The following is a 21,017-nucleotide window of genomic DNA, read 5'->3' on the forward strand; positions in this document are numbered from 1 at the left end:
CACGTGTACCTGGTGCTGTGGAAGCCAGAGGAAGGTGTCTGATCCTCTGGAACTTGAGTTACAGACTGCAACTACATGTAGGTGCTGAGAATTGAACCTGGGTCCCCTGAAAGAGCAGCCAGTGCTGTTAAGGGCTGAGCCATCTCTCCAGGCCTTCTCTGGCCTCATCTTAACGGGAGGACTTAGCATGGTAGGAAACGTGGGCACACCTAGGGACTCGGCTTCAGATCACTTAGGCAACCCTGTCCTCTACCCTATAAGTAAATCAATCTCTGAGGTGTACTGGGAGTTGGAGGCTAGCTTGGGCTAGACAGTAAGACCTGTCTCAAAAAGTAAATAAACCAAGCTTTCAAAACCATGAGATTTTGTATGATGGGACACTTGTACCACACAGATGAGGTAGAAGGATAGGGAAGGGGCTCTGCCTCCTGGTCAAGGCAAGTCAAAGGCCAGCTTAAGTCTGAGCCTAGGCCTGGGCAGACTCTGGGGTCTGTGAAGCCGAGGTGCCAGGCAGAGTAGAGTCCTCAGGGGCCAGCCCTGTGCGCCGGATGCTGTCCTGATACTTGTGGCGGCCAAGCTCCAAGATGGCACGTACTTCTTCAGCCACATCCTGCCGGTCACTCTGTTCCAGGGCCTGTACCAAGTGTCCCACAGCCCCAGGCTGTCCAGCCTGGCGCTCAGCCCAGGAGAAGAGCATGTGGCGGATCTGCCCATCCAGATCATCCCTTGGAGAGGAAAAAAGTGATGAAGGTATTCTGCCCAGGACCACACACCACATACAGAGGCTTGCTGTTTCAAAAAGGAGTTTCTTGCTCCTTGGGCTAGTGACCAGACCCTTCTTTTCCAGGCTGGTGTTTGCTCCATCTCTACCTCCTTGAAAGCTTTCAGCTGGGGGTTGGGGTGGGGTTTGAGGGGTGGCCCTGAGGCTGGGAGTCAGAAGGTTCACCTGAATTCATGCCGGATACACTGTAGTTCACGGTAGGGCATGCCTAAGTGCAGGGCCACAGCTGGCCAGTCAGGACCTAGGCGTGAGGCCACACTCAGCAGGTTGCTTTGAGTCAGGAAACCAGTTTCCGCATCACCCAGGTTCAGAGGCATCAGGGAGAAGTCAGTCCCCTGCCCACTTCCCTGGGGCCCCCGGAGTCTCTGTCAAGAGACAAGGATACAGTAAAAGCTTGAACCCATTCTCTTGTCTTTGGTCACCCTGGGACTCTGTCTCCTCCTATCAGCTCACAGATCTCCCATCTCACCGGCAGCTTGATGGGCAAGGTGGCCATCCACAGTGCATCTGTGCCCTTCCTCTGCCGGGCAGCCTCAGCCTCTTGAGGCACCTCCGTGGGAAGTGAACCCCGATAAAAGGACACCTGGGGAAGGATCAGGTGGTTGCTGTGGATTATTCCCTTACATTGTATGAATATATGTCACTATGATTGGTTTAATAAAGAAGCTGACTGGCCAATAGCTGGACAGAAAAAGATTGGGCAGGAGAGCCAGACTAGGAGAATGCTGGGAGGAAGAAGGGCAGAGTCTGGAGTCACCAGCCAGATGCAGAGGGAGCAGGAGATGAATGTGCCATGCTAATAAAGGTACCGCCATGTGGCAGAGCGTAAATAAGGAATATGGGTTAACTTAAAATGTAAGAGCTAGTTAGTAATAAGCCTGAGCTATTGTCCAAGCATTTATAATTAATATTAAGCCTCCAAGTGATTATTAGAGAGCAGCTGTGGGACAGGAAAACTGTCTATAGGTGGTGTTCCGGTACCTTGGGGGTCCTGACCCATCAGCCCACCTGGCCTCGAACAGCCTGAGCTTCCCGGTCCAAGGTTGTGGTAATGTACACCTCCTTTACATTCTTCAGGTGTGAATAGAAAACAAAGCAGATCCTGCCATCCACACAGTCTGGACGGTCTGTGGAGGGGGGGGGCAAACTCAGTAGGAGGGGTGTCCAAGGGTCACACACCCCAGTACCCCTCGGAGAAGAGACCTACCAGCATCTACATCAATGCCCCGCTCAAAGGCTGCAAAGAACTTCTCACCCTCAAACATCTCCACAGTATCAGAGGGTTCGGGGCCGCGGTACCGATCCAGCAGCCGACAAAGGGTGGCATCCACCTGTGGAGCACCCACAGGGATTGGAGGCCAAAGCTCTGTACCCACCCTAGCCTTCAGGTCACCTCACTGCCTTCCTGCTGCCCCACCTTGTTTCGGGGCAGACACTGCAGCAGGACCTGCTCAGGGTCCCGGCGCCTTTGCAGTGCGATGAGGTTCACACGGTGCAGTCGCAGCCGTTCCCAGGCCTTCCGTGCCAGGCCCCCCACACAGCTTTTGGTGGTATACCAGAGCCAGTACCTGGAAGTGCCGGGGTTGAGGTGTGGCCATACAGATGAAGGGCAGAAGGGGTGCTGAGGAAGCTAGGGGACACTGACCAGGAGAAGTGTGTGACCTGGAAGCGTGCATACAGGTGAGTGAGTTCCAATGCCACCTGGGTGGTGATGTCATCCCAGGTGGTTGTTGAGGGTGTCCGGTACAGCAGATGTAGGTGGGAGCGGTCCAGACTGAAACCTGGACAGGAAATAGCAGAAGGTGGAAGCCTTTGAACACAGTGGCCCCTCTGCGCACCCATCTTTGGCTCTGTAGCATGCAGCCTCACCTGTAACACCGGGGGGCAAGGGTAACTGTACAGTGACAGGGTGTAGGAAGCTGGGGGGCCCGCTCTGTGAGAGGCACAGAAGAGGGCTCACCGATGCCTCTGATTCTTCCAGAAAAGCTCTCAGCTCTACACCAGCCATATGCACTACCTGGACAGAGAGCCATGTGAGGGCCTTCCTGTATGCTGAGGCACCTCCGGCGACCCTGAGCACTGCTTGACTATACCTGCATGGTGACCTGCCGAGGCTCTTCGGTGGCCCCAGCAGGAAAGGTGACTTTGACCCCAGGATGACCTGAGGAGCACAGAAGTGCTCCCTCTGGTGGCAACAGGCAAGTGTTGGCTACTGGGCGTAAAACGACAAGGAACCAGGAGAAGTGGGGCACCTGGCATCGAGCCCAGAGCCTCTGGAACACATGGGAGGATAGGGTTAGGGCAGAGACAGTGTGCGGGGGTGGGTGGTATCAGGGCAGGCTGCTCCTGTCCCCTCACTCCCAAGGGTCTAGGCATCTGTCACCTTGGGTGCCTCTTCCTCCAGGTGGGTCTCTAGGTCATTCCAGTTATTGTCACTCCGTGTCCTCACAACGACCTCACGGCAGCGACGGACTCGTGGGGGGACGAAGAGCAGCCATAAGCTCACATCCTATCAGGCAATGGTAGTGTGTGAGGGAGGGCCAGACCTAGGCCACACCTGCCCCCTACCCATCCTCAACACACCTGCTGGAAAGCCACCCCGTGGGGCCGCAGCTCCAGAACACCGCTAAGCAGGAAGTCGTGAGGCCCCAGAGAGACCAGGTGGGGCTCCGGCAGCCACAGTCGATAGTGGATGGTGATGGGTGCAGTGATGGCTCCTGCTGGGAACTGTAGGCGGGCACCACAGGCCAGGGTCACAGAGCAGCCATGGGGAGTCACAAGGAAGCTGAGTGAGGAGAGAGGTATGAGGGCAGACAGACAAGGTGCCTGCAATGTGGCCAGGGACACAGGGTAGACAGATGTCTTCCAACCGCCTTCCCACCGATACCTGTCCAAATCAGAGGTAAGGAATAGCCTGGGCATTTCTGGAATCCGGGATATGTCTGCACAAGGGACAGGCATGTAGTCAGCATGATGATACTCCTTCATCCTCTCACAGCCTGGCCATGTCCCATGACAAGCCTACCTGGGGGACTTAGAGGTGCTGGAGAGGCCTCACCCAGAGGGTTCCCCTGCAGGCGCACAAAGGGAGCGTCTAGTAGCTCAGCAGGCAGGTCCCGGAGCTGGTTGTCCCTCAGATCGAGCCGAGAGATCAGTGGCAGGTGGGCCAGGCCAGTGGGCACTGAGGTCAAGAGGTTGCTATGCAGAACAAGGAGCCGCAGGGACCGCAGGCCCGCTGCAGGCAAGTGCTGGTTTAGGGTTGGCAGAGGTCCACTCATGGTGGCCCTGGGCACCTTGACAAGACACTCACACTAAAGGCTTCAGGCTCTATCGTGTGGTGGGACAAAGATGCATGGGAACTGTGAGCAAGCAAGGAGGTAGAAGCAAAGTCAAGGGGCCACCTGGGAGCCAGAACGCTTCACAGGCCAAGCCAGTCCCAAGACTTTAGGGTTGCAGGGGCCCACGTGGGAGTGGAGGTCTGGGCAGTGGCTGAGGGACACTCTATATTAGCTGGTGAACCAAAGCTGGTACCATGGCTACTCACCAAGGGAGGCTGGGAGATTCTGCAGTCGGTTGGAGGCCAGATTGAGTTCACTGAGGCTGCTCAGGTCTCCAATCTCAGAGGGTATGGTGTCTAGAAGGTTCTCAGAGAGATCAAGACGCTGAAGGGTGGACAGGGACCCCAGTGTTTTAGGTAGCCTCTCGAGGCGGTTGTGTGTCACAGAGAGGAAGGTAAGGGTGGGCAGGGCCCCCAGGGCTTCGGGCAGCTCTGAGAGACAGTTGTGAGAAAGTAACAAGGAATCCATGCTGTGCAGTTCCAGGATGCAGGCCGGCAGCGTCTCCAGCCTGTTGAAGCTCAGGTCCAAGTGGGCCAGGCAGGCCAAGTCACTCAGGCCAGCAGGCAGAGTGGTCAGGGTACCATGGAGGCAGGCACCCAGGGCACCCCGGCTCTGGCCCCCTGGAAGTGGGGGAGACAGCTGTAGCACTCAGAGTTGGAGTCTTGGTTCAGCCCTGACGGCCAGAGAAAGCAGTAGAAGGGAAGCTTCCCTTTGAGGCCAGCCATCGGGACAGAGAAAGACAGAAGAGCAGACAGAGAAGGCCACCAGCTCATATCAGATGACAGCATTACCCAAGAACCACTGGGATCTGCAGATACCCAACTGGGCACCTTCAGCATCCCAGGCTCAGGAGACAGAGCCCAGGCAGCCTCACTTTGGGAAGGTGATAGGGCTCAGGACAGGGAACAGGGGTGGGGTAGGGGTTCACACCTGAGGTGCAGAGCGAAGAGAGGTCTGGAGCTGGGGCTGGGACAAGATGGCCTTTGTGGACCAAGAGGCAGAGGCAAAGCAGGGCTAGAGATGAGGACAGGGTCGAGAGTAAGGGTACTCACCTTTGAGGACCAGAGAGCGAAGGCGTAACAGACTCCACGGAACCTGGGCTAGGGTGTCATCTAGCAGTCGAGGGTCCTCGTGGGTACTGAGTCGCAAGAACTCCACCTGCATCAGCTGTGGGGGCTGCTGGGAACACAGGTCTTGCAGCCGATGGCAGCCCCCTGGGCGTATGTCCAAGTTCAACTGGTTTCCAGGCAGGAGAAAAGGTGCCCCAGGCCTGGAATCCACAGCCTCCACAGCGGGTCTTGCAGCATCCTCTGCAGCAGTTTCCTCCGGCTCCAGCCCCTCCAACACTGCAGCCATCACCCATGGAAGGTCCTCGGGGACCAGACATGTCCCAGCTTGCCAAGCAAGCCTGTTCAGGCAGGGCTGAAGGAAGCTGCAGAAGCAGGGGGAGGAGTGAGCTGTAGGGGACCAATTCCTTCCCCGGATCAGAGTTAACAGTAACTCAGCCTGGAAGCAGGCAGCTCTTGGAACCACGGGCCCAGGAACCCAGGGCCTGCGGGGTACAGAGTGGAGTGGTCACTGCAGCCCAAGGACCTACATCTGTGCTGTTAATGAGAACTGGATTCTCCCGCCCGGGAGGGGCACTGGGCAGGCAGGCTCGGTGAACAGCTAGCCAGGCGAATTCTGCTAGAATCAAGGGGAATCTGGCCACGTGATCCCTGACCCCACCTACAGGGCTCTTGTAATAAGGGCCGACCTTCAACTTTCACACTCCTCAGTTTGGGGAGGACCAGGGACCCCTCTTCCACTGCAGGCGTCTCTTGTGCATGAGAGGGTTAGTAAACAGTGAGAAGGGGACCCAAGAGGGCTTTGGGGTCCCAGGACAAGGATCCCACATCGCGGCCCCTAGAAGAGACTCTCGCGCCACAATTCCCAGTTCACACCTCCGTCATATGGGAAACGCATATGGGCTCCGTTGGCATGGAGTAGCTTTGGTTCCGCCTCAGCAGCAAACTTCCCGCCGCCCACTGAGTACCTGCCACGATGATCTCCGCGCCACTACAAGCGCGCTCCACGCCGGCTTCCCGCCGGCGCGCTTCCGGGCGGGCAGCGGCTCGGGCTCCGCCCTTCCCGGCTAGCCAGTAGGAGCACCCTGGGACTCTGACTCCCACCTCCTGTTCGGTTGCCCGCACTAGGGAGGCAGGCGTCGCGCATGGAAACTCACTCCTTAAGACCTTTATAACCCCAGACCTGCTGTAGTACTATCTAGTCTGCGACCAAAGTACATTCTAAAGCAGCAATTTTGGGGAGAACTTTAGGGAATTATCGCACTCCTAGTTAGAACTCTGAAAGTCCAGTGTGCAGCTAGTACCAAGGGCTTCCTGCGGGAACCCTGTATGACAGCGGTTCCCAGCTTGTGGGTTGAGACCCTTTGACAACCCTCTATCTTCAAAAATATCTGCATTATGATTCATAACACCAGTAAAATTACAGTTATGAAGTAGCAATGAAAATAATTTTATGGTTAGTGGGTCACTACAGCATGAAGAAATTAAAGGGTCTCAGCATTAGGAAGGTTGAGAACCACTACTAGTCTAGGACTTCCTTCCCAGGCTCTACAATGAACTCCAGCTTGTTGGAACTTGAATGTCCTCCTCACTGAACATCTATCTGGACTAGCTGCCTAGACAGTGAGCTTCCTGGCTTTGCCTCTTTGAATCCTGTGGATCTCACAAGAAAAAAAAAAAAACAAAACAAAACAAAACAACAACAACAACAAAAAATGTTGAGATACGAGATCTTGCCTAAGTCCTTTAATTGGTGAATATCGAAGCCAATACTCAGCATCCTCAACAGAGCTATGGACAGTCTACAGTGTATGCGATGGGCAAGCTCCCTGTTAGGCCTTACTGCTTCCAATCTTTCTAGTATCTGTCTCTTTTTCAGTTTCCATAAGGTGCTAGAAAGATCCTTATAAAAACTAGTCCCTCCGGGCGTTGGTGGCACACGCCTTTAATCCCAGCACTTGGGAGGCAGAGGCGAGCAGATCTCTGTGAGTTCGAGGCCAACCTGGGCCACAGAGTGAGTTCCAGGAAAGGCGCAAAGCTACACAGAGAAACCCTGTCTCGAAAAATAACAAACCGAGAAGAATGACAACATGCACATTTTAGCTCAAACCACTGAATCCTGTTGTGATTCAGACCAGAGCCCTACCTTGCCAGGTGGCTTCCCTACATCATCCTAGCTCTATAAGAAAATCCCTGCCAGGCGGTGGTGGCACATGCCTGTAATCCCAGCACTTGGGAGGCAGAGGCAGGTGGATCTCTGTGATTTCTAGGCCAGCCTGGTCTACAAAGTGAGTTCCAGGACAGGCTCCAAAACTACAAAGAAACCCTGTCTCGAAAAAACAAACAAAAAACAAAACCTCTGTGCCTCAAGTATGGGTAAGAACAGCAACATGTAGTATGGGCTCATTCTAGCAATGTGGGGCACTACACACAAAGTAAGGTGTACACTGTCCCAGAGGCTCCCTGCCACGCCACCCCACTGTTGGATTTTGCCAGCATAACCTATCTCCTCCAACCAATAGGCGTGGTAAGAGCAGGCTTCTCATCTCTCAGCTCCGAGTTACTGCTTGGGAAGACTTACTGATCTTGGAAGACAAAAGCCTCCTGACCGAAAACTAGGATTTTCTTTCTTTCTGTTTCTGCATTTACTTATGTATACATGCGTGTGGGTTGGAGGACAGCTTGTGGTAGTAACTAACTTCTTTCCACCCTGGGAATCCTGGAACGGAACTCAAGACTGTCATGCTTCGTCACATGTGCCTTTTACATGCTAAACTGTCTCGCTGGTCTGTCCTGGGCAGATAGGGACAAATTGAGGCTGATAACTCGGGCTTCATCATTACCCAAGGGCATGGGTTCCAGCAGCGTTGAAGCACTGCTCAGCAGGGTCAGGCTCTTCTGGCCTAGCTGCGAAGAAAGAAGGGCTCTCAGGGCTCAATGTAGACGCACATTAAAAAAAAAAAAAAAAAAGATTTATTTATTATGTACACAGCGTGTATGACCAGAAGAGGGCACCAGCTCTCATTACAGATGCTTGTGAGCCACCATGTGGTTGCTGGGAATTGAACTCAGGACCTCTGGAAGAGCAGTCAGTGCTCTTAACTTCTGAGCCATCTCTCCAGCCACGTAGATGCACATTTTTGTTGTTGTTGTCTTTCTGTTTTGTTTTGAGGCAGGGTTACTCAGTGTTACTCTGGCTCTTCTGGATCTCGCTCTGTAGACCAGGCTGCCCTGGAACTCACAGAGCTCCACCTGCCTCTGCCTCCCTAATGCTGGGATTAATGATGTGCGCCATCAGGGCCGGTGCACTCGGGAAGAGAGGCAGACGCATATCTGTGAGTTCGAGGCTAGTCTGGTTTACACAGAGATGTCCAGGATAGCCAGGGCTATATAGAAACCCTATCTCAAAAGAAAAAAAAAAAGGATGTCACCAAATATGGCCGCTGTCACTAAGCCCCAGACAGCTCGCCCACCTTTCCCAGGCCAGCTGAACATGGGAGCCATTAGCTCCAGCCAGACTTCGGACCTCTGGTGCCCAAGGCTAGGAACGACCCACAAATCCGTAGTTTGAACCTCCAGCCCCACATTTAGCCCACGTGCGACACGAGAAAGCTAAAGGGGAGCGCATTTCCGGTGTCAAGTTCCTCTCTAGCAGCGATGAATCATGGGACTTGTAGTTCGCTTTGAAAGTTACCACTCGGGCGGGGCCTCAGCACTGCATGTTGGGAGCTGTAGCGCCGCGTGGCATGCTGGGAACGGGAGGCGTTAAAGGGGTTTGAAAGCTCCTTGAGATTCTTCGCCCGTGTCCTCATGGGCTTCGGGGGGCTCTCGCCTACGTTACGTGAGCACCTGGTCCCTGAACAACCCATTGTCTTTGTAGTGGGGAACACCTGACTGGGGACAACGGCTTCCTTCCGGTCGTCCATTTCGTCAATGGGAGGCGCCCGCGTCCGGCGCCGTGCGAGTCCCGGGGGCTTCTGGGTAGCGGTTTACCCCCGCCCACTGCGTCAGCGTCTTCCTTTCGCTGCCTGACGCCGCCGAGGTCGCACGCGTGAGGCCCGTCCGCTGCAGCCGAGTGAGTGGGCTTGCCGGTCGGGCTGCGGGCAGGAGTTGGGACTGAAAGGCGGGTGGCGGCCGCGATTCGAGGGGTGCACGGCCTCCCACGGTCGGAAGTTTCGGGCCGCACGTGGCCTCACTTGTTGGCTAAAATGGAGGGGTAGGGAGAAGGCCTCTTGCGTTACGCCACCGCCGTGTCCTCTCTCTCTGTCTCATTCAGCATGCGCTACGTCGCCTCTTATTTGCTTGCCGCCCTCGGGGGCAACTCCTCTCCTAGCGCCAAAGACATTAAGAAGATACTAGACAGCGTGGGCATCGAGGCGGACGATGACCGGCTCAACAAGGTAGCTCACCGCTTCCCTGGACCTTGTGGTGCGGGTACAGATGTCGACCATTGGCGCCCTTATCAGATTAGATCTGGGTCTTACCTTAAAATGTTGATGACTTGTTAGAAAGGATGGGGGAGGAAGCCTACCCCGAACTTAGTGGTGGTTTCTTTTTAAATGCCTTTTTGAGGACCTTGTTCAGTCAAAGAAAACAGTGCAAGCCAAAAACCAGGTCGATGTGCTTTTATAGAAGTTTAATGCTACTGATTTGCGTGGTCTTATTAAATTTTGAGACAAAAGTTTCACTGTGTAGCTCTGGCTAACCTGGAACTCACTATGTACACCAGATTTTTTTTTTTTTTTTTTTAAGGGTTATTACTACTGGGTGCGCTAGGAGATAAACGTACATGAGTGTAGATGCCTCAGTAGTCAGGAGCATCTAGGACTCCCTAGATGCGGAGTTACAGTTATCTGACAGATACAAGTTCTGGGAGTCAAACCCCAGGACTTGGCAAGAGTAGCCCAAGCTACAGAGTGAGATCCTGTCTGGGGAAAAAAACAACAACCCAAAACAGTAATACATGCCTTTAGCACTGGAGCTATCTCTTTGCCCCTAAAATCCTCTAGAAAAGCATTTTAGCCCTCTTTAGGCTGTGCAGGGGTGGAACCTAAACTCTGTCCTGAGCCTTAGAATTGCTAGCATCTAAAATTTCCCATTGCCAACATCTTTGTTGGTTCTGGGCCAGCTACTGTGAATATAGCACAGGTCTTCAGAACACTCTCCTGTGTGTTGTCCACCAGTTCTGGATAGGTATGTGTTGATACTGACCATCAGGTATGGTTGTCTACTGTAGGTCATCAGTGAGCTGAATGGGAAAAACATTGAGGATGTCATCGCCCAGGGTGAGTTCATTTAGGGGAAGAGTTTTATATGTTTATGGTCCATCCTAATCCCTGCTGATCAGTCAATGATCTGCCAGGCTTCGCTTGTGGACCAGAGCATCCAGGAAGCCCTGCCAGAGTTGAGCAAGGCCTTTTAGGCTTCTGCCAGCAGCACTTCTGAACATATTCAGGAGTCGGCAGTGGGAGCACTCTTACTGCTCCTTCCAGGATGTGAAAGGCCTTTTCTGTGAGCAGGGACTGCGGCTGCTAAAAATTGGTACAGGCTCTTACCCCTCCCTTGTTAGGCTGATAGACTTCTGGTACTGCCAGACTGGGACTTAACTTGCAACTTGAGCAAGCAAAACTAGCTTAGCAAATGGCCTAGTTTGTGAGCTCAACCTCTGTTGCAAAAAAGATACTTCCTGGGGTAAACATGGTTGTTGACTAATTAATTTTTTGCGGGGGTGGGGTGAGGGTGGGTTTCCAGACAGGGTTTCTCTGTGTAGCAGTTCTGCCTGTCCTGGAACTTGCTTTGTAGACCAAGCTATCTCCTAACTCACAAGAGGTCTGCCTGCCTCTCCCTCTCCTCAGTGTTGGGATTAAGAGTATGTACTACCACTGCCCGGCCCAGTCTTTAAATTTTTTATTTTGGGGCAGGGTTTCTCTCAGCCCTGCTGTCCTGGAATTCTCTGTAGGCCAGGTTGCCCTTGAGCTCAGATTCACCTGCCTTCTGACTGCTGGGTTATAAGCATGTATCATTAACTCGATCTCTATATAAAGTTTATTGCGTTCATTGGTGTTTTGTGTGCATGTCTGTGAGGGTGTCAGATCTTCTGGAACAGGAATTACAGACAGGTGTGAATTGCCATGTGAGTGCTGGAAGTTGAACCTGGGTCCTCCAGAAGAGCAGCAGGTGCTCTTAACTACTGAGCCATCTCTCCAGCCCCCAGCTTTAGTTTGTGTGTGTGTGTGTGTGTGTGTGTGTGTGTGTGTGTGTGTGTAACGGCGCGCGTACACACACACACATTTTTTTTTTAAGTTTTTTGAGATAGGATTTCTCTGTGTAAGAGCCCTGTCTCTTTTTATTTATTTATTTTTGTGGGGCTGAGGATCGAACCCAGGGCCTTGTGCTTACCACTGTGCTAAATCCCCAACCCCCTGTCTATTTCTAAGACAAGGTTTTTCTGTGTGGCCCAGGCTGGTTTTGAACTCAGATCTTGCTGAGATTAAAGGCATACACCACACCTGGATTGTCCATCTTAAGGTCACAATGGGGCTAATTTCCAGAAACCAAGTTCTTGTCTTAGTGGGTCAGGATAGGAAAAAAGTCCTGAATAATGTTATGTTCCTCTGTATGTACAATGTTGCCTTTGATTTAGAGTGAAAGCAGGTAACAGGGCCACTGGTGTGTGACAGCTTCTCTTGGTTAGTCACTCTACCCTTGTGGAAGAGCTTCTTGGCCCCTGTTCTGGTCTCATTGTCTTTGTCTTTATGTAGGTGTTGGCAAACTTGCCAGTGTGCCTGCTGGTGGGGCTGTGGCTGTTTCTGCTGCCCCTGGCTCTGCAGCTCCTGCTGCTGGTTCTGCCCCTGCTGCAGGTAAGTAGAGGTCTGATGGGTGGGTGGCCATCAAAGGGGATTGGTACTCAAGCTGTTGAGTGGGGCTGGCAGGGCAACCTGAATGAGTTCTTGGGGCAGTGCTTACTTAATGGTGTTCCTCCACAGCAGAGGAGAAGAAAGACGAGAAGAATGAGGAGTCCGAGGAGTCAGATGATGACATGGGATTTGGCTTGTTTGATTAAATTCCTGCTCCCCTGCAAATAAAGCCTTTTTATGTATCTTGAGTGGTCATTAAGTACATTGTCAACAGGTGACACCCATACTGTGTCCTCAGCCCAGGCTCCACCCAGAGAGCTGAAGTTTGTTGGGTGAATGGTGGGGGGAGAGGACCTTTCATTTTCCTTAATTTTCTTAAAACCTTGGCTTCAGAGAACAATCAGGTCCTATGAGAGAGATTCTTGCTGCTTTCATAGAACACTCTGAAAGTATGTATGGGAAGTGTGAGGCTGAGTTGAGATGCTGTTTGAGTGGTTTCACAGGCTCTGCTGTGAGGAGAGTGGTACCTGGAGACGCTCAGTTCATAGATGAAGACTTCACTTACACTCTACCTTTAGGGTGAGGATGTCCCTAAGTTTCCCTATAAGGATCATGGTGTCAAGGTAGATGGCTTCAGTCATTAAGCTTTTCAGAGTGGTGGTCTAGCTATCTAATGGCCAGTCCTCTGCTTTGGGCATAAGTGGAAATGTGGATAGAGGGTCACATGTTGGCCTATAAACTTAATATTTCTAGGGTAGACCTGTTTTCCCTCAAAGGATGCTCTGGAATGTGAAGCCCAGGCCTTTGAATTCACTGTCACTCCTCCACAAGCTGATCAACAAGGCACTCACAAGGCCAGACTACACTCCAGTGCAGATCGTCTGCCTTTAGGGAAACAGCTGAGTGTCTTAGAGAGGGGGCTGGAGGCAGTCACTCTGCTTCCTTGGAATAAAATAGGGACAGCATGAAGAAGCCTGGTGGTGGGTCTGGAGAAGATCAAAAGCCATAGCTTCAAAGCTGTGGAGTGAGCTGCCAGGGAGCAGGTAAAGGTAGGACTGGGGACAGGAGGGTCTCAGAAGGGAGGTTCAGGGTTCTGGGCAAGACTACAGTTTCACTTGACCCTGAAAGAAGGGGCCTGTCCTCATAAGGCTGTTAATGGGAGTTAACCCCATCTCAAGATTCTGAGAAAGGCCAACCATGTTCTTGGCACCAGTATCTCCCAGAGGCCTGAAAGCATGTGTACCCAAACAGCCTGATGCTCTGTGGAAATAAGAGCAGAGGTTCTACTGAGCTGATGCAGCACTCCCTTGGGCCTGTTAACTGGGGGAAAAATTGTGTGGAAGAACTTTGTGGAAGGTCTTTGGCTTCTTCCTGTGACCACCATAAGCCTTTGACTTACTGGCTGCCTCTAAGGACTTGTTCCTACTGTACTATGCCTCTAAACAGGTCGTATTAATCAGGACATATCCTCATACTCCCACCTTGAGAGTATTTGGCCTCAAATTCACGATGTGGCTCAGGCCAGTGTGGAAACAAATTTGCCTAGCATGAAGGATTTTTAAAAGTCAAGTTCTGAGCTGGGTGGTAGTGTTGCGTGCCTTTAATCCCAGTAGGAGGAGATGGGGGTGGGGGGGGGACCTCTGAGGTCAGGACTAGCCAGGGTAGTTACACAGAAGCCCTGTCTCAAAAAATAAAGTTCTGGACCCTGAGGGAGTATAGTGGCAGAGTGCTTGCCTAACAACCCAGGACACCCTGATTGGGTGGCTCACAAATGTAACTCCAAATCCAGGGGTTCGTATGCATTTTTAAACAATCACTAGACAGATGGCTTAGTGGGTTAAAAGCACGGTTCTAACAGAACCTGCTTGTGTTCCCAGTACCCACACTGGTTTGGTGATTCACAAACCTCTATATAATTCAAGGGGAATTGACTTCTCTGGACTCTGGGCACCTGCACTCAGGTACAATACCCCTTCTACATAAACATAATTTAAAAAATAAATGTAAACTCTGTGTTGTGCACTTGGGAGGTATATCAGAATTCCAAGAAAGCCAGGACAGCCAGGGCCACAAAGACTGTCTCAAAAACAACAAACATCCTATTACATCTTCCCTGCTTACCCCTCCTTGGGCTCTAACTGATTGTTTGCCAGAGCTTAACTCAGTAGTCCCAGGGGAACCTCACTCATTTGACTCTACACTGTTGGGGCATTGTTGACCTCATCTCCTTACCCTTTGTTTTGTTTTGTTTTCGAGACCTGGTTTTTCTGTTTAGCTTTGCGCCTTTCCTGGATCACGCTCTGTAGACCAGGCTGGCCTTAAACTCAGAAAGATCCGCCTGGCTCTGCCTCCTGAGTGCTGGGATTAACCGCTGTTAACCCTGTTCTTTTAGCCATGCCTGCACTTAGTAGTTGTGCTGAGTGTGAAATGGCTCCATCACAGGATGACTCATCCTGATTTCAGAGCAGTGTCTCCTGTGTCCTTGCTCTCCATTCCAGATGCTAGGATCCCTTCTGTGGCTTCACCCTTTTCTCTCCATCCACCAGCAGCCCCACTGTGTCTCCTGGCTTCTTTCCCAATTTAGTCCTTGCCCTGGGGACCACCAGAGGGGTCTTTAAAACCAGCCCTGGCACCCATTCACTCAGCCCTCACTCTGCTTGTGTACATTTCCTTCTCTTGATGGCTGACATCCAGGGGTTTTCAACATTACTGACCAGACCACCTGCCAAAGAACTGTACTCCCTTTTCTGAGAAAACTTCACAAACAAAATGGCCAGTAAACTGAACTGCCTCAATCCTAGCCTCATGACGTGTAAAGATACTCTTGAGTGTTTTATTCCCTATACACTTCCTTCTCTAGCTGCAAGCCTGTATATGGTGTATCTTTAAAAGACTCTTAAGGTAGGCACCTCTAATCCCAGCATTTGAGAGCTGAAGGAAGGTTCAAGACTTCAAGGAGTGAAGTCAATAGATAAGAAAAAAAGTATATAAGCACATCCTTTAGTTTATGTCTAAAATTAGTTTATTTTTAGATTAAACAGCTTCACCCCCACACCACCAAGTCACATATATAGCTACTGTTCAGGCCCTTAGGCACATTACTAAGTCCTGCACTTGGCTCTTAAGTGCCCCTCATTTGTATGCTTAGTAAACCATTCCTACTGGTCTTGAAATTCTTTGTCGTGCATGTCAAGGACCTGGTCACCTGAGTAAGAGTCACTGTAAGTCAGAGATTTTGGTAACACATTTGTATTTCTGCTGTTGTGGCAGGTCTAAAGCTGGCTGGGAGTGAGAAGTTTTGGGGCACCCATCATCCCAACTCCTCGTTAGGGGTAGGGCGAGATGAGAGCTGTTCCTAAGCTAGCCTAGCCTGTCCCACAGCCGAGAGAACAATGCGGAAAAAAGGGCGGGAGGGTGACAATACCAGGAGCACACTGCTTCCTGGGACAACTAGTTGGGGCGAGACCTTAGTCTGAGACCAGGTAGACTCCATAAATTAGGAGCCAGGGTCAGATAGCTATAGACCCAGGTCAACAGCCAGGGTATTGAGGGACCCTTAGGGTGGAGCGGGACTTGGTCTGTGGCAGTGTTTGCTGGGCCAGTGTCTGTTGTTGGGCCTGTGGTTCTTGGCCGTGGAAGTCTGAATGGATCAGGTTTTCAGGTCCAAGAGGGTACTATGCATTTTCACCCAGGTGCCAGCTCTTCTGTGTCTGGGTGGGTGTCCCTGGAGAAGGGGGACGCCTGCTCACAAACCAGAGCTCTTCTTAGCCGCAGTACCCAGGTCTGTCTGAAACTCTCACCTGGAACTCGCACCTCTCCACTCACTCAGGCCCCCTAAGTCCAGTGGCTACCCACGCTGTGGGGTCGAAGGAAGGAGGCCGAAGGGCCTGGAGGCCCTCTGGATCTCTCAGAGGGCTTTGCCCAGCAGGTGTCGTGGAGGGGCGGGGCCTCGGGGGCGCGGCCGTTCTCGGCGCAATCCAATTGGGTCTCGCGTCCGAGTCCTGCCCCCTGTCGACAGGCCCCGCCCTCGTCCCGCAGTAAAACACCTCCTCCTCTGCCTCCCGGCACAGCGTCTCCGCCTCCGCCGGCGGGGACCCCGAGCTACCGCGACTGCGGGACCCACAGCCCGCAGGACACTGAGCCACGATGTTTCCGAGAGAGACCAAGTGGAACATCTCGTTCGCTGGCTGCGGCTTCCTCGGTGTCTACCACATTGGCGTGGCCTCCTGCCTCCGTGAGCACGCGCCCTTCCTGGTGGCCAACGCCACGCACATCTACGGCGCCTCGGCAGGGGCGCTCACCGCCACAGCGCTTGTCACTGGGGCCTGCCTGGGTAAGCCGGGCTGCGCGGAAGTTGGGCGGGGTGTGTGGGTACCGCGCGGGGCCGGGTGGATGCCCTAGCGTCCCACGCCCAACCCGCGTAGGGAAGCTGATCCAGCCGCTAGTGTAGGAGGCGCAGTGAAGGGGGCGTCTCTGCCTGTATCCCGGAACTACGACCAAAGGTCCAGTTCTGAGCCCAGGTCCGGGGCGGGTTCTGATTTGTTTTGTTCCAAAAGTTGTCCAGAGATTGGGGTGGGACCTGGCATGCTCCGGGCTGATGGCATTCTTTCCGGGGCACAAAAGTTGGGGACAGGCAGGTGCTGCCCGACTGTGTTATTGGAAAGAGAAAGTAAATCGTGGGCGGGACCATGAGAGAGAGGAGGGGCATACTTCACCCCAAACAGGCTGCCAGCGGGCACTGCGTCCTGAGGCTCTGCTGCTGCAAACTGCTGTGGCTCTGAGGCCTAGTACAGGGGTGTCTCTAATGGGCATCTGGACAACGTGGTGTAGCCGCTAAAGAGACCCCTGAAGGCAAAGCCTCGCTGGAGTCAGGGCTGGGCATGTGGTGCATTGACAGCCTGACTCCCCAACTGTGGCCAGCTGACCCACTTCACGGGGTGGCCACACTTCTGTGCTCTGAAGATGTACAGAGATGGGAAGGGGGGGGGGCTGGGTCTCCAGCTACTTCCATGGTACTTCCGGCTACCACGTGGGTTGTTGTTTACAGCACACAACGTTCTTCCTCCTTAAGAGTCCTGGGAACTGCTGCCCATCCCCCATCCCGTGGGTCAGCCAAGGTGACAAGGGAGCCCTACTCAACTGGAGCCTGTCTAGGGTTCCCTGCTACCTCCCTCCATCACCACTGCCCTGAGGAGGGAAGAGGCGAAGGAGCACAGCTCTAGTTCTTGGTACCTTGGGGGTTCACCCTGTGATCTTGCCCACTGGCTCTCACGTAGGCCTTCAGAGGAGTGAGTATAGTGGCCAGCTGGTGTCAGACACACATCAAGACTCCACCTGAGTTGAGAATGAGTTAGGGATAACAGTCTCACAGAACTCCTTACTACCAATACCTTTCACAGGTGATCTTGGGGAGCTAGATCCATGACAGTGTGGCAGGTGTCAGCTGTGAGCCCTTGGTCTGTATACCCCAAGCCTACCAAGGAGGGAGTCTTAGAGGAAGGTGTAGATCCTCAGGGGAAAAACCCTAGACTCTCCTCTCCCTGGCCACTCTACTCTGGGCCAGCACCCATGGGCTCCTAAGAGTGTTGGTGTGCTGCAGTGAGACAGTCATGTCTTCCCAAGAGGCGGGCTCACCACTTCAGCTTGATGCTCTCAAGGTTGTGTTTCCTGGGCTGAACTGGGCTCTGTGGATCTGCCCACTCACCTCTATCTGGCCAAGTGGGTAAAGGTTGAAGCAGGTCAGAGTTGACCCTATGTCTTCCTCACTCTCTGGGCCACGTGCCATACCATGTTAGGCACAGTGACTCATGGGGACAGGCAGTTGGGAAATACCAGGCACAGGGCAGATTCCAATCCCAGCTGGCCAGCTCCTGCTGTATGCCATCCCCAGGGTGGTGGCCTGCCTCCTTCCACTTAGGTGGCAAAGTCCCAGCTGTGAGCCAGTCTCCAGTGTGGACATGAGCGTCTTCAGGATCAAGTGTGGAGTCCTGAGTGAAGCATGGTTACTAAGCTGGGAGAGTTGTCCCTAATCCTGGCTCTGCTGTTCCAGGTGAAGCAGGTGCCAACATTATTGAGGTGTCCAAGGAGGCCCGGAAGCGGTTCCTGGGCCCTCTGCACCCCTCCTTCAACTTGGTAAAGACCATCCGTGGCTGTCTACTGAAGACCCTGCCTGCTGATTGCCATGAGCGTGCCAATGGACGCCTGGGCATCTCCTTGACTCGTGTTTCAGATGGAGAGAATGTCATCATCTCCCACTTTAACTCCAAGGATGAGCTCATCCAGGTAAGCCCTGGAGAAACTGTTGGGGGGATGGGATTAACTCAAGGAAAGGTCCTGCTATTGCCCTGTCTTACCCTTCAGGCCAATGTCTGCAGCACTTTTATCCCCGTATACTGTGGTCTCATCCCTCCTACCCTCCAAGGAGTGGTAAGTATCCCTGCTTAGCCCTGCCCTGGATGACAAGCATCATCTACTCTCTGGGCTGTAAGATAAAGGGGTAGAGGAGAAAGGCTGGCAGGGCACCTCTCTCCTCTCCAGTCCCTCACTTCCTGTGGCTGGTGCCCATCCCAAGTCCATCTGTCTGGCTATTTGCTGAGTCCCCAGTAGCCAATGCCTAGTGGGCAAAAGGCTCAAATGGAACAGCTACCAGACAGAGATACCAGAATACCCAGCAGGCCCCTAACCATGTGACTGTGAATGTGTGTTCTTGCAAAGCGCTATGTGGATGGCGGCATTTCAGACAACTTGCCACTCTATGAGCTGAAGAATACCATCACAGTGTCCCCGTTCTCAGGCGAGAGTGACATCTGCCCACAAGACAGCTCCACCAATATCCATGAGCTTCGTGTCACCAACACCAGCATCCAATTCAACCTGCGCAATCTCTACCGTCTCTCAAAGGCTCTCTTCCCACCAGAGCCCATGGTGAGCCAGCACAGCTAGCCCTGACTAAGCGCCAGGGGAGAGAGCTGGGGACTTGTGAGCACTGGGACGGCATTGGGACAGCATTGGAATTTGGATATGCTTTCCAAGGTTTACAGCACTTCAAGCCAGGACAGGGGGTTGGTGGAAGTGGCTGTTCCAGGGACTTAACTGTCACAGCAGGACTCAACTGCCCGGTCTGGGCTGATTCAGACATTCCTCTCACAGGTTCTCCGAGAGATGTGCAAGCAGGGCTACAGAGACGGACTTCGATTTCTTAGGAGGAATGGTGTGTGGGCAGTCTGGGTTGGGAGAAGCTGGCTCTGCAATGCCCCCTTGTGGCCATACACTCTGATGGCATCTCTGTCACCCCACCCCCAACCCAGGCCTACTGAACCAGCCCAACCCCTTGCTGGCGCTGCCCCCGCCTGTCCCCCAGGAAAAGGATGCTGAGGGAGCTGCTGTGACTGAGGAGAGGTCTGGAGAGGAGGGCCAACTGCAGCCCCACGGAAAAGATCGAATTCTAGAGCACCTGCCTGCCAGACTCAATGAGGGTGTGCCATGGGGAAGGAGGTCGGAGGAAGGGGCAGGGTCCCTTGGAGAAGCTTGGCCAGGAGGTCTGGAAGGCTTCCACTTCCCTAATTGGCTACCACCTTCCCACCTGCAGCCCTGCTGGAAGCCTGTGTGGAGCCTAAAGACCTGATGACCACCCTCTCCAACATGCTGCCCGTGCGCTTGGCGACTGCCATGATGGTGCCCTATACTCTGCCACTGGAGAGTGCAGTGTCCTTCACCATCCGGTGAGAGTGGGAAGGGGCATCTGGGGAGAACACATCAACATATCATACATCAGGGACAGAAGTCTAGGATCATCCCTGAGCCATGAGCTGCTGCTTGGGAGATGTGGGGAGGGTAGGTGCTCAGCATCTGACAGGTGAGCATCAGAGCCCAACTCGTTTCTGGGGTCATACTTGGTGCTCCCTTCCTAGCTTGTTGGAGTGGCTGCCTGATGTTCCTGAGGATATCCGGTGGATGAAAGAGCAGACAGGCAGCATCTGCCAGTATCTGGTGATGAGGGCCAAGAGGAAATTGGGTGATCATCTGCCCTCCAGGTGAGCTGCCATGACCGCCCACCTGGGGCCTGGGGCCTGGGGCCTGGGACCTCCGACCTCCACTGAGCCTTCTTTTCCTCCATGTCTCCCCACCTGCAGACTGTCTGAGCAGGTGGAGCTGCGTCGAGCCCAGTCTCTGCCTTCTGTGCCACTGTCTTGCGCCACCTACAGCGAGGCACTGCCCAACTGGGTCCGAAACAACCTCTCACTGGGGGACGCGCTGGCCAAGTGGGAGGAGTGCCAGCGGCAGCTTCTGCTGGGTCTCTTCTGCACCAATGTGGCCTTCCCTCCGGATGCCTTGCGGATGCGCGCGCCTGCCAGCCCTGCCTCTACAGACCCTGCCACTCCACAGCATCCACCCGGCCTCCCACCCTGCTGAGAGCCGTCATTCCCAGTTCCCTGGGCTACCAGCCAAGCTCCAAGTTGCCCTGCCCCACCAAGGGGAGCCCTGGGGCAGACCAAGTCCCTGTCCCTTGGTTCTCCCCCTCACCTGCTGTGGAATGAGGACATGGGACCCTGCACAGCTGCAAAGGGGGTTTTTGATGTAAAGCCTTTGACCAGCCACTCACTATGCTGCTCCTGGCGGGGAGGGTTAGGAGTAACCTCCCTGGAGCCCACAGAGCGCATCCCCTTCACCTGTGCCTTACTCTCCTCCCCCTGCCTGCCCACCACCTTCCCGGTGCAGGGTCAGTCCTGAGAACTCCACAGCTGCTGCTTCTCCCCGTTTTGTCAAGTTTCCTCGCAGAGTGTGTGAAGACTTATTTATTTTTGCCAAAGTAGATACAATAAAAGCCACAGCTCAGCTTCTGCCTTCCTCACTTCTGCATGTTACTCTTGCCTCTGATGGAGGTCAGCGGACAGAGCCATTTCTCAGGTGACCAGTGTCTCAATAGCTAACGGTTGGGCCTCACGGAACTGCTTTGAGACCTGGCAGCTGGGGA

General features: G+C 53.5%; 3 protein-coding genes and 1 non-coding gene across 7 annotated transcripts; 3 read left to right on the top strand and 1 right to left on the bottom strand.

The window, feature by feature from the left end:
- Positions 1-107: 107 nt before the first annotated feature.
- Positions 108-6,216, bottom strand: Pidd1 (p53-induced death domain protein 1). Of its 3 annotated transcripts, none has more exons than XM_036189895.1 (16): positions 6,155-6,216; positions 5,172-5,551; positions 4,326-4,739; positions 3,807-4,016; positions 3,669-3,723; positions 3,365-3,566; positions 3,165-3,290; positions 2,875-3,054; positions 2,651-2,798; positions 2,427-2,562; positions 2,199-2,349; positions 1,989-2,112; positions 1,790-1,908; positions 1,251-1,364; positions 947-1,146; positions 108-725 (listed from the first exon to the last, which is right to left on the bottom strand). In XM_036189895.1, exons 2-16 carry the CDS (start codon positions 5,473-5,475, stop codon positions 467-469), a joined length of 2,742 nt encoding a protein of 913 aa, XP_036045788.1. In that variant the 5' UTR covers positions 5,476-5,551; positions 6,155-6,216; the 3' UTR covers positions 108-466. The 3 variants fall into 3 exon arrangements, with proteins under 3 accessions (XP_036045788.1, XP_036045796.1, XP_036045779.1); XM_036189903.1 differs by having other exon boundaries at positions 3,807-3,962; positions 6,063-6,203; XM_036189886.1 differs by having other exon boundaries at positions 6,063-6,203.
- Positions 6,217-9,156: 2,940 nt separating this feature from the next.
- On the top strand, positions 9,157-12,291 carry Rplp2 (ribosomal protein lateral stalk subunit P2). Of its 2 annotated transcripts, none has more exons than XM_036194659.1 (5): positions 9,157-9,261; positions 9,463-9,586; positions 10,423-10,471; positions 11,948-12,046; positions 12,176-12,291. In XM_036194659.1, the coding sequence occupies exons 2-5, from the start codon at positions 9,464-9,466 to the stop codon at positions 12,247-12,249; spliced, it is 345 nt and encodes a 114-aa protein (XP_036050552.1). In that variant the 5' UTR covers positions 9,157-9,261; position 9,463; the 3' UTR covers positions 12,250-12,291. The 2 variants fall into 2 exon arrangements, with proteins under 2 accessions (XP_036050552.1, XP_036050544.1); XM_036194651.1 differs by having other exon boundaries at positions 9,160-9,261; positions 12,173-12,291.
- Positions 10,507-10,637, top strand: LOC118576937. The gene has a single exon (XR_004944127.1). It is a non-coding gene; the product is annotated as a small nucleolar RNA SNORA52 (small nucleolar RNA).
- A 3,760-nt stretch (positions 12,292-16,051) lies between the features above and the next one.
- Pnpla2 (patatin like phospholipase domain containing 2) lies at positions 16,052-20,894 on the top strand. The gene is made up of 9 exons (XM_036176930.1): positions 16,052-16,376; positions 18,093-18,325; positions 18,404-18,469; positions 18,758-18,967; positions 19,193-19,253; positions 19,351-19,518; positions 19,632-19,764; positions 19,954-20,076; positions 20,176-20,894. Exons 1-9 carry the CDS (start codon positions 16,190-16,192, stop codon positions 20,453-20,455), a joined length of 1,461 nt encoding a protein of 486 aa, XP_036032823.1. The 5' UTR covers positions 16,052-16,189; the 3' UTR covers positions 20,456-20,894.
- Positions 20,895-21,017: the final 123 nt, after the last annotated feature.

Source organism: Onychomys torridus, chromosome 1, assembly GCF_903995425.1.
Source record: "Onychomys torridus chromosome 1, mOncTor1.1, whole genome shotgun sequence".
Classification (NCBI taxonomy): Eukaryota; Metazoa; Chordata; class Mammalia; order Rodentia; family Cricetidae; genus Onychomys; species Onychomys torridus.

Excerpts from the sequence above, each read along its gene's own strand:
- Pidd1 (XM_036189895.1), bottom strand. The coding sequence starts at position 5,475 with ATGGCTGCAGTGTTGGAGGGGCTGGAGCCGGAGGAAACTGCTGCAGAG. Across the intron at positions 1,909-1,988 it reads GGGCATTGATGTAGATGCTG|ACCGTCCAGACTGTGTGGAT; the intron begins GTAGGTCTCTTC and ends CCCCCTCCACAG. Across the intron at positions 726-946 it reads TGTATCCGGCATGAATTCAG|GGATGATCTGGATGGGCAGA; the intron begins GTGAACCTTCTG and ends TTCCTCTCCAAG.
- Rplp2 (XM_036194651.1), top strand. The coding sequence starts at position 9,464 with ATGCGCTACGTCGCCTCTTATTTGCTTGCCGCCCTCGGGGGCAACTCC. Across the intron at positions 10,472-11,947 it reads TGAGGATGTCATCGCCCAGG|GTGTTGGCAAACTTGCCAGT; the intron begins GTGAGTTCATTT and ends GTCTTTATGTAG. Across the intron at positions 12,047-12,172 it reads TGGTTCTGCCCCTGCTGCAG|CAGAGGAGAAGAAAGACGAG; the intron begins GTAAGTAGAGGT and ends GTTCCTCCACAG.
- Pnpla2 (XM_036176930.1), top strand. The coding sequence starts at position 16,190 with ATGTTTCCGAGAGAGACCAAGTGGAACATCTCGTTCGCTGGCTGCGGC. Across the intron at positions 18,470-18,757 it reads CTCCTACCCTCCAAGGAGTG|CGCTATGTGGATGGCGGCAT; the intron begins GTAAGTATCCCT and ends GTTCTTGCAAAG. Across the intron at positions 19,765-19,953 it reads GCAGTGTCCTTCACCATCCG|CTTGTTGGAGTGGCTGCCTG; the intron begins GTGAGAGTGGGA and ends CTCCCTTCCTAG.